Genomic DNA, 12324 nt, shown 5'->3' with positions numbered 1-12324 from the left:
AATAAAAGTATGTGGTTGAAATTCCAACATATTAAACATTCTCTCAAAGAATTAAAATTAACAATATCGGTTTTCTGAAGCTTAAAAATAACCCACATTAAAATAGCAATGAATTTTAATAATTGAAATTAAAATGACTATATTTTATTTCAACAAAATCATTATATTTCAATAATCGAGATGGTAATGTATAAAATGATTGAAATTGTATGTCGAACACTTTAAAGTAGTCAAAATTGATAGTATTTATTCTCTGAACTTTAAGGTAGTAAAGTACGATTATCGAAACTAAAATAGTAGCGAATTTTAATAATCGAGAATTTAATAAAAACATAAAAGTGATTGAAATTACAATTTTAATTCTCGATATCGCAATATTGGACATTGTTTATAATATATCTATGTACGTGTGTACATATATAATGACTGTTATACTGATTTTTACAGGAACTTGGATCGCAGCCATTGCCAACAATCGTAACAGAAGATGCAGACACGGCGGGTCATGCCTCTCACGATCAAGGTCATAGACCACGCGCAGGTGAGATTGTATTTTATCGTGTAATTATATATGTTGGTTAAGTTACTTACCTGGTTTGTCTCTGATGTTATTTACATGTCAAATATATTTTTTCAATCATGATAGGAACGTGGGGCTCACATTCGAGAACAATCAGGAAGCCGACCTCGGGAAGCGCTCCTGGTTCTGGAAAGTCGACTCCTCTTCCGCAACAGGCGGAACCTTCGAGTTCGTCGAGTTCAAGCAAAGGTGGCAGAAAAGCTTCTGGCACGCGATCTGGCTCCACCAGCCGCAGTAATAGCCGTAGTAATAGCGCAGAACGCAGAAGAAGCGGTGGTGGCACTGTCGATGACACGGCTAGCCCTACTAAAAAACCAGCGCTATTCGATGCGTTTAGACCGAGAAGTAAATCTGATGCTAGCAAAAGAAAGCCCAGTATTATAGCGAATATGAAGAGTGCCGTGCAGGTACAATGATAGTTCTAATATCCCTTGACCAACATCAATTAGCTGTTTGGTATCACCTTTGGAATTGGGAAATGCACATGATTTTCATTGATCAACCATGCACATGGTTTTGTTATTGATTAGATGTATAATACTTATTATTAGAGGATGTATTTAAAGTGCTATGCGAAAGTTTTTACATGAGATACGTTTTTTATAATTACAGTATTATATATTTCTATGACACTGTTCATGTGATACTGTGTGATGTTTTCTTCTGTTCAATATTAGTTGAACTTCTTCTAGATATCTTTTTTGAAAAATAAAGTGAAAAATCTATCTGGTTAGAAACTTTTGCACACCACTATATGTTTATTACAGATTATTCTATTCTGTAATTTACATGTAGATTATACGGTTAGAAAGTACTGCAGCTTTCATCATTCAAGTGTATTATAATGAAAGCTTTTCACAAGAAAGAAGGGGAAACGATTAAAGAAAATAGCAAATTCATATAGAAAATATAAAGAGTACATAGTTAATTAGAACAGCCAATTGATTTCAAATAAATAATGAATTTACATATATTTATATTGAAAAAATCAAGAAGAAGGTTACAGTATTACATTAATTGAATACTATTGGATATTTTGCAGCATTCATTGCATAGAGGCTCACATGGGAGTTCGTCAACAGACGTACGTACGGATAAGGATCATCACAAAGACAGTAAGGATCATAAGGAAGGTAAAGAACCTATGGGACGTCCTCGAGCAGGTTCAGAAAGTAGCAGAAATCCTGTTAGCAAAGTTATGGATCTCATTAGGCATAGGAGTCACAGTGCTCTTAGTGCTGAAGATAAACGAAAAGCGGTGAGCAATTCAATTTTATGCTACATTTTGTATCTTTTGCAAAGTTAAAACGTTATAAGAATATATGTATATTGCTTGCAATGATGATTACTATGCGTATATAATTACCGATCTAGAATTTAAAATAGATGTCTACTTCAGCATTATGATATTAACGATTAGTAATTATTAAATGCTCGAGCCGATTCGTTTGTGGATGAAATTCTTTATGATACATACATATGTATATGTATATATGTATACACACGTAAATATGATTATATAATCAATGCGAACAAATTAATATATAACGTTCGAGTTAACAAATAGAGTCATCATATATTTTACATTCTTTTAATAAGGAATATTAAATACAATTTGCATACATCTAGTATTTCAATTGGTAGACAAAATGATTGTTTAACTTTCATACAGTATTTTTGTTTTACTATGCAATCTTATTTGTTTTAAACTTCCCTCAAGTTATGAATTTTAAATTATTAATTAAATACACCATTATGAAAAGCTTCTCGAACTTTGAATAAGAGAAGTAAAAAGTTTGGATAATCTTCTTTGGTTATATTCGGGTCATTCTTTGAGTTCTACACTGTATAAGTAAAGAACACAAAATTGTATCATGCATCTTATTTCAGTGTTTCTGCTCTCGACAGAGCATGACTTTTTGCAACAAATAACCACTGCTGGTTCGTTCTAACACAATAGTATCTTAGGGAACAAAAGGATGATCTTTGAAAGCAGAGAACACATGTGTTGACGTCGACGATTCATCTTTTCTTTGCACAATTCACCTTACTATAATGCTAAAAGATGGTATTTTTTTTTACTATTATGCTAATCTTAATCATGTTGTTTTATTACTTACTTTATGTAATTCTTCCTTATTATATGAAAAATGTTATTTAGGAGAATTTGGATTTAAATATTAAAGCTAAATATTTATTATTTATTTTTATGTTCCAATGAGAATGTAAAAGTTTTGTATCTATAAAATAAAAGGAACTATCGGTTGGGCAACGGTCGTTCTTGTAATGAAGTCGTAAACAGCATCTGTTCAAACATTGAAGTCACTAACTCGTGCTTCGTCACTGATTATTTTAGTGAGTTTCACTGTGAGGATTTTTGTGTTTTTGTTTCAGTTTTAGATCCTGTAGATTTCTAAAAATTCTATATGCATCCCTAAAATTAACGTTAATCTTTGAATCGGAACTAAGAAACTTATTTATTTTCTTGGAATACACCTGCTAATACGTTTTGCGTATTAAGTTAAACAAATAGTTGTATGTTCACTGATTACGTTTGCCAATTACATACATTAATTTAAATGAATATTCTCTCTATACACAGTATGACCCTGAAATAAATTATCTTTTTTAGATAATTTTCAATGAAATTCTCTTTCGCGTTTCAACGTTCTTGGTCGTATGTTGTATCATCGCATGTCACATGACTCGTTAGCGCTGAAACCAGTTTCGTTTCTCTTACCGATCACAATATCGTAGCAAATTTCTTCACTTTGCTGAGAAATTTATTTCTGATTCTTAGGGTTTGTTATTTTACGCAAAGAGGTACATACGTAAACTTTGAAGTAAGTGCGAGAGTTTAATTAATATATTTCACTTCAAGTTTAATTGAATAGAAAGACATATTCTTTTCCGAACTTTACAACAAATAAAATTATTACCATTAATTTATTTTATGTTGAATTTAATTTATTAAAAATTGGTTTGCCGTGAATTTTGCAGTAAACGATTAATACGCTTTATATTACATTTCATTTACTGGAATTTTATATTTATCGAATTTACGATATCACTGATTTCCAGTAAAAACTAAACTTAATTTGTTTCAATCAAAATTATTACCGCGAATTTATTTCACTTGAAAACCGTATTAGTTAAAAAAAGGAAGAAGAGTAGACGAAATAATTTTTAATTAAAATGAAAATAGTTTTATTCAATTTATTTGAATGGAGATCATTACCGCTAGCTCATTATCTTTCATTAAAAGAGCTACGTTATCTCAATAAATAGAAGAAGGAAAATGTAGATCACATAATTTTCTGATATCTGATTTCGTACTGCAACTATTCAAAAAAACTATTTTACTCGCGGATTATTTATTTAAACAATTTACATATAAAATATCCATCGTATATCTAATATCAATTCGTAATGTACTGTCCAAAATAAAAGTTCCTTATTTACGACATACTATCTCTGACATCGAAGTTGATATTTGTGTTAATTGTAATTTCTCATTAGCTACGATTCAGTTCAAAATGCAGTGTTTAAGTCATTGGGCAGGTGGTTTAAATACATACATGTACATGTGTATAGACAGAAGAGTCTATGACGTGGAGATTTCGGTGGGAGTTATGCGTATATACATCTATATACGTTTGTGCATATGTAAGCAACTTAAGCGTGTGGATGTGTGTGTGTGTATGAGCACAGAGAGCGGGGAAAAAGACGGATTCAAAGGCGCTGTTTTTCACTCAGTGAGCTACGGAACTTGCAACGTTGACGGTGCTAGGAAAACGTGCACATATTTTCGATTTGAATCGCGCGTGTCTATTTCTGACCGATCCATTTCCAATCTTATGGAAGATTTACGGTGTGTTGTTCTGGTGAAATTTCAATCGTGATCGAACTTTTTAAACCGTGATCACATCCGTTTTCACGTGTTACACAGCCACAGTTTGTTATTCCAATTAGAGATTTATCTTGTGCCAGTTTTTCTTTTAAGTTGATTTATTAGGAGGAAACCCCTCTAGTGGTGAAAATTATTCTTAATTTTAGATTTGTGATTGTAAAGTAACAGAAAATTGAAAATTTGTCTTGAGTAACGTGATTCTCGATTATTTATATTTGCTGTCTGGCTTATTTTGTAAGTGATATCTTATCTCATAGTAATCAGTATTTTCATACATATGTACATTGTAATACTATTATAGTGTGCATATGTGTGTGTGCGCGCAGAACTTACTTTTTTTATGGATTAACGAACTATTAAATAAAATAAGAAAATTGCGATTACTAATAAAATTACGAAAGCAGGTTGGAGTCACGTCCCAATATTCAGTTATAAAAAATTAGTCTCTTCTTCTAAACAGCGATTCCTCGCCACAGTTCTTTTCCTAAGATCGAAGAATATTTTCAGATCTACAGTGACTTTTGATATTCTAAACCTTAAACATTCTGGAATATTTTTTTAAGGAAAATTGTGTAGTTTGATCGTATTTATAATTGTATCTTTATGTTTATTATTGCAAAATTACAATTCTATGTTATCATTAAAATATTCAAGTCTTTCTAGTAGTAACGTATATAGGTATATATATTCGTTCAACTTATAGAACAAAAAATATCGTATAGTCACAGTCTTCTTAACTGCGACATAAAAGACGCTGAATGGTAACTTACGGTCGTGAAGGATGTCTCGAGTTCATTGACAAAGCTTCTCGCCATTGCATTGTTTAGTTCTTCTAAATCGACAGCTAGCAGTTTTATGCTACTCTTCTTCATCCTCTCTTCCTTCACTTTTTCGCCAATCTCCGCTTCAAATATAATGCTCCAACAACTTATGAAAATAATTTTTGTTTTGCTATCTTCAACCATCAAGTTACACAGTACAGAGTATTACATCTTACCATTATCACAGTATCATGTAATTTTACAAACATTACGTTTAGTCATTTTATTTCATAAATCGCCGAGTCATTAACATTGGTTTAATGTAATCGTAAATTGCTTTACTGTTTTATTATTAATTTTTTTGTTAAGGTTAATTCAATGGCAAGCGCGAATTATTTAAACGTTGAATTTTTTAACCTGTCGAGTGAATCATCCCATTAACCAAAACCTTTTACATACAATTATGAAATTAAAAATGAATAAAAATACATTAATTACAATTAGGATAGTTCTAATTTTTAATCCTTCCAAAGGATATTATTATTTCATTGATTTGTAATAGAAATGGAACGCCACGTAAAAAGTGACCTCTAAATAAAGAAGAGAGAGATTTCGAATAACTAATTAACTTATCTTTTCCGATTAACAAATTAAAACCCCTCATTAAATTATAGCGATAAAACAGAAGTTCAAATTTATTTCAGAAGCAAGTGGTCTATAATTAAGGATTGTTAGCGATTTTAGAATTTTTGCGAATCGTTTATGTCCAGACAATAGACATATGTAGTACATTGTGAAATATGTACACTGCATTGACATATGGAGTATATAGTACGATAGGTCACATCTGTCACGTCTAAATTGGATATTTTTGGCCAATTTCTGGAAATATTTGGAGCTTCTTTGCTCGATAACCTAGATCGATAGTCTTCAAATTTAAAGTGAACTATTGTACTGTGCGTATCTTCTTTTTTTTTCTCCTCAGATGTCCTATAAAAGCGATAACCTGTGTAAATGATGGCGATTCTTCCGTTAAAACGAGACGGCGCGATCATTTGCATAACGTTAAAATATTCGATCGGGTGATCGTCGATGTTTTTATGATTTTCTTACTTTATTATGTTTCTTACATTGGTAATTTGTGGTCGGAACGTTATTTACTTGTTAAAAGAAATAGTTAATTACAGGCTATTTTGCTATCAAGTATGGAAACTTATAATTGTTACAAATAGAGAACTTATCGTTAGCCAGATTGAAGTATGTAGATACAAAAAATATCGATAATTGCGAAACTTGTGGAAATAATTGATTAGATATAAGAAAGAGTTTCATATGAAAAATATTGAGATTTGTTTTACTCGATAACTTGCTTGGCTATTTCTTCTAATTTTAGAAGATTAATAGATGCTACAGCAATAATACGGACACATACGAAAAGATGGAATATACTCTGCATATTTGATACTCGCTTTGTTACTATATAGTATCTGCATTAGATATTTATTGGTTCTCATATTATCAGTTTTCTGTTTACGATATTAAATGAGTTAAAATAGGTATTATATCTTTATGGCGGTATTGTGTTAATGCGGTATTGTTAATAAAGTAAAAAAATAATGCGGGTTATTTTGTTCATAAAGTATTAAAAACAACATTAATTCTTACAATTGTTAAAGAATTAATATTGGTTTTGCATATATGTATATGCATAGAATAAAAGATCGGAGTCAGGTTCACGTATAAATTATCAATAATTTGATTTCAGAAAATGTAAATTTGCCCAGCAGAATAAATTATTTATGATCAGTAAGACCGAGTTGTCACGTATCATAAACGATCGACTTTGTACGTATAAATTAAAAATAATTACAGAAACTGTTATTTAAAACAGAAAAATACCATAGTCGTTAAGGTACGACTTCAAAAATTGATCAGCCTTAGATGTATTCGAATAAATTCAACTATGATAATAGTAGAGTGAAAAATTCACGTATCGTAATGACAGTTGTGTTTTAATCCTATTGCGCGTGTTGTAACGTTTGATTATCTATTTTCTAAAAAGTAAGTTCAAAAGTTCAGAGCAGAATTTTTAAACGATCTTACGAACTACAGTTTTGTAGTATTATAACAATTAAGTGATATCAAGACTTATAACAATAATATTTAAAAACAGCAAATTCACAATGTTAATGGTAGCTGCATATATATTTTGATCATGATGTAATAATATATCTATAATAGCTTCAATTTTCAGTAATTTCTATTATAAAATACTTACTATATCTGTTTACTATAAAATATTATATATGATTTTACGATGATATATATGTATATACATTGAATTTAGTTTAATCTAATTTGGATAAATATAATACTACGTTATAGTTAATTCTCATCCACAGCATGGAACGTTTTGAACGTGTAAATATTTTCATAAAACGTGTTTTGATAAAAACGTGTCACCTGAGAATTTACGATGCAAATGTAAAGCTATTGCATTTTAACGTTTAGTTGTTATCATATTCAGTATACGGCATTCTTTGTGATATCGTAAAGAACAAGCCTTTTCGTAACTTCGTTATCTATAATGAACTGATTTTATTAACGAGAAGATTTAAATAAGATTTGAAAAATACGTAGTCATTTTTATCACATTTAATTATTCATAGATGGAATATTCTTCTATTTCCGGTTGACAGAAAGCATTACTAGTACAATTTTACCATAAACAATGCCGTTCAGGCGACCAGTTATCATTGTTCACCGTTGAATTATCAATTCATCAAACTTGACAGTTAGATATCAGTATTTTCTACATCCTTTCTGTGTTTTTTGGTAAATCATTTGTATGCCTTATTATTACGCCTTCTATACCTTATTTGCTCTTTTTTATATTTTAACTTTGTTTCTTTATAATGCAGGTTTGAAATAATAATTTTAATTCAGAAATTAATTGACAAAATTAATCTATCTGATTTCTTTTACATCTATAAGAATACAGTGAACAAACTTCATATTGTCAGATTTGAAATTATGTGATTATATATGTGATACTGTGTTAGTGCGTAATAAGTTGAAAGTGCAATATGTCGTCGTATTTTCGATGGATAAAAGGTGGAAAAAAGGATGATTACTTAGAAGGGAAACCAAGAAGTCGTTCCTTAGATTCGAAGAGTCTCGAAGCATCAGGGATACGGTTGATCCTCCAAAATGTACTTAAAATTTATTATTTTATTATATAATGTATTTTTTAAGATATAAAATGTCAATGATTTTAATGGTTTGTAATAATCATCATTGCAATGAATATTCAATATATCTCTTAAAGGTAATTTACACTATACGGCGCGGAGCGTCACGTAACGATAATGTAACGTAACGATTGGGGATGGATAGTGTGAACGGTCTTATTTAAAATGTATGTTTCAATGTTCTCATGCTGGTGTCGCCCCGGTAGCGGTACGTGACAGTCCGTGCTGTATAAAGTTAAAATTGATCTTTGTACAAACGAACAGTACGGGAACAATTCATTTAAATCACATTTTCTATTTTGTACCGAGGAGCAATTTCAAAATTTAGCACGTTGTCAATTTATCAAGTTCTTTTATTTTGTTTTGTAAAATTTTATCAAATTTTGTTCAGTTTTTCTAAAATTAAAAATATAAATTAACACGCTATAATGTTTCAGTACAGAAATATATTAATATATTAGCTATATGTTTATATATGTTTGCTTTACAAATTATATCTTCAACTTCTAGAAAATTAACATGCTTTTCCTATTTTTATCGATGTATTCTATATTAAAACATTTCTTTGTAGTCATAATGTTATTAAAATCAAGAATCATCGGGAATTCATCGAGTATTTATGTAACTTTTCTGTGATCTTCAAACATATCAGTTACTTCTATTGTATTTCAATAATCAATCCGTTTAAAACAAATGTTTGTTGCTGTTACAGAGAACTGCAGCTCAACATCAGTCTCAAACAGCCTCACAAAGTAAGTATAAATATATTTTATATTTAATTAGATTTGGAATCGTGTGTCTGATTATTAGTTCCAACAACATAAACATTTAAGTAACAACGACCATACATACATGTCGAAATAACTGAGATATGTATACGATGATGTCTGACTAATGATGTCTGACTGATAGTGTCTGAAAAACAAAATTACATCTTTTTTAATTACTTTTTATACCGTCACGACATGTTGTGACATATTATATATAATCAATTAAATAAAAATCAGTACGTCTATTAAAAATAAATACATATATACGTATAGGTATCTATATTTATATACGTATATAACGTTCTTAATTAAAAAGATGAAAGTTCTAAAAAATAGAAAATATTTTTAAGGAATATTTAGACTACATTAAGAACATATTATATACCTCTTCTATAATAATCACATCACAACTATGAGATAATGCTACGTAAATGTATATTACAATTTCTCAATATTTAGATACTGTACACGTACATACGTTATTGCTCAGAAATATTTGGGTACGTGATTATTTAGAGAATGTAATTCAACCGCGAAGTCAGAAATGAAAAGAAGTCAATGATAATTCTATTATTTGTTGTTATTACAGATTTTTTGCTATATCGTAAGGCATTATGACATAATAACATTGCTTTTCAAAACCTAATATGTAATAATGAAATTTCCTTCTATAAGGTCCGGAATAGTTTCATTATTTAAAAAGTTCTGAATCTTCAGATTGTTTAGTTTTCAAATTATCAAGGTGGAAATGGTTCTTCTAAATGATTGAATATCGTGATTAAATCATGATTAATAAATTACAAAATTTATTAATTATTTATTTATTATTAATTATTTATTATTTATTATTATTAGTAATACATATATGTTACTAATTTTCTTATTTAATTATGAATAATATATATTATATTAATATATATATATATTATATATAATAAATATTAATTATTAGTAATATATATTATTAATAACAGTATACCAAAATATAATAGTATAAATTAAATAATATATAATACAATCGTGTTAATTTTGTATATGAAGTATTATTATTAATACTGTCCATTTTGATTGTCTCAACGCAAGTATTGTGCTTCAATCATTGGGAATTATAATATTAGTTCATATGTATTAATAATAATATATTACTAATATGCGTCAATGCAAACCGATCAAAGTATCCGGATGATTATGAGCAGTATTGTATCTTGTTTACAGTGGCTTACGTCACGAAAGTGTTTGAACATTTGTAGAAACAAAAGCTTTTTATCGATATATGTACATATTATGTTATGCGAAGTTTGGAAACATTTTGAAATTTCACTAGCATTATGATGAGACCCGACTATCGTAATTATATTGATAAAGTTTGAAACACATTTGGATATATTCATATAGGGATCTATAGGGAAGTTAGGGATCAGGAAAGTATGTAGGCAATCAATTATCCATTATATTAATAAGCCTCAATATTCAGTGTAACCATTTTGAACACCTATAATATGTTTATAACGGTTATTCATGCAATAAATATCCTATAAATTTTATGTGTTATACTATTATGTATATATACATCTTCAGATAGGTTTCAAAACCAATATACTCGCGACAGCTGTACAGCTCGTTACAACATTAATGAAATTTCAAAGCATTTTATGTGATATATATCTAATGTACATGTATACATGAAAGTACTCTAAGATAGATGTTCAAATGCTTTCGTGAGCCATGATAAGTACTGTGACAGATACCTCGCTTATCAAGAGACGAAATATGTATTTCATAATAACTCTCAACACCGCCGCTAGATGTCGACTTTTTCATTGCATTTAATATGGCGCGTATATTGCGAAGCATGTATGTAGGACGACTGATGCTGACGGGACTTGCGCTTCAGATGGTTTTTGTACCGCAACGCGTACGGTGGCACGTGCTTGAAGTTGCCTGCTTCGTGTTCTCTGTTCACCAGCTTAACGATTAATGCCCGCGATTCTTTAAAACCACGCATCATCATCGAAATAACCAATCGTGTAAAAGTTACCGACTGTTCTTAACCTACAATTGTGCTCAATTAATACGCCGTGCCGAGACGTTGCGCGCGTGAATCGTCGCAGGAAACTCGTACGTGCGAAATGTAACGTAGTATCGTTGAAGATTTTGCACGAGACTGGTGTTGGAAACTTATTGGTTGTAACGTGAAACGTTCGATGTCTTTTCTTTTTTACTTTAATGTGCAGTCTTCTCGATAATACTAAGAAGCGAATTGCTATTCGAACGGACTATGATTAGAACTTGTCAATAACGACGCGACCTGTGATCGTAAAGGTAAACACGATTCCGCGTTGCGTGCTTTTCTGCGGCGAACTTGCTGAGTGTGTTAGAACCGGTGCTTTTGTTGCTTGACGATCGAACGTCGCGTCGGTAGTTTTTATTTGTCGAATCTTTCATCGTTAAGATTACTTTATTTGCTGCGCAAAACTACCCAATGGTGGTTGTAATTAATGCTAAGAATTTTCGCGTATGTGTCTCAAGAAAAGCTTCAAATCGTCGATTTTCCGTATAGTGACAGCCGATAAATTTCACCAGATAGATATTGCTTTTTCGTAAAAGTAAACAGTGTGGACGTTTTACAAGTGTTAAAGGATATTAAATTACAAATGGAGTTAATTGTGTAGTGTACTGTGAAATTTACAAGTATGTAGGAGAATCGAAGAATCGGTGAATCGGTTGCTGCGTAAACGGTCTACTCTGCAACAGTTGGTAAGTATTTATTACGTTTTTCCAACTTATCGTTTTATTTTCGTAATGATTGGGAGACGTGGACGTTTATTCGATGAAATAAGCATTGGTGCACTACCTTTGAAATTTTCTTACTTTTGTACCATGTTGTACTTATCTTCTACGTATTGTCATTCTCATACGAAGTTTAAAACAGTTTCATATAAAAATATAGTTCAGTAGGACATAATATAATATCACGCCTTTGAATGCAAATGTATGTCTGTATCTTACCATTCAGTATTTTTCCTCTAGTATTAACACTCGCATGACTATT

The 12324-nt window shown here is 30.3% G+C and overlaps 1 protein-coding gene across 1 annotated transcript in view; it reads left to right on the top strand.

Moving 5' to 3' along the window:
* The window catches only part of LOC117216217 (serine-rich adhesin for platelets), a 133394-nt gene that overhangs the window by 52827 nt on the left and 68243 nt on the right, over window positions 1-12324 (top strand). Inside the window, exons 4-7 of the mRNA XM_033462788.1 lie at window positions 448-541; window positions 647-987; window positions 1623-1838; window positions 9215-9254. Of these exons, the coding sequence (XP_033318679.1) occupies window positions 448-541; window positions 647-987; window positions 1623-1838; window positions 9215-9254 (691 nt within the window). The remainder of the gene's footprint in view (window positions 1-447; window positions 542-646; window positions 988-1622; window positions 1839-9214; window positions 9255-12324) is intronic.

The sequence above is a fragment of the Bombus bifarius genome, unplaced genomic scaffold (genome assembly GCF_011952205.1).
Source record: "Bombus bifarius isolate JDL3187 unplaced genomic scaffold, Bbif_JDL3187 scf7180000010252, whole genome shotgun sequence".
In the NCBI taxonomy this organism is placed as follows: Eukaryota; Metazoa; Arthropoda; class Insecta; order Hymenoptera; family Apidae; genus Bombus; species Bombus bifarius.
The sequence above is the reverse complement of the archived record's forward strand: the minus strand, read 5'-3'. Positions and strand labels throughout refer to the sequence as shown.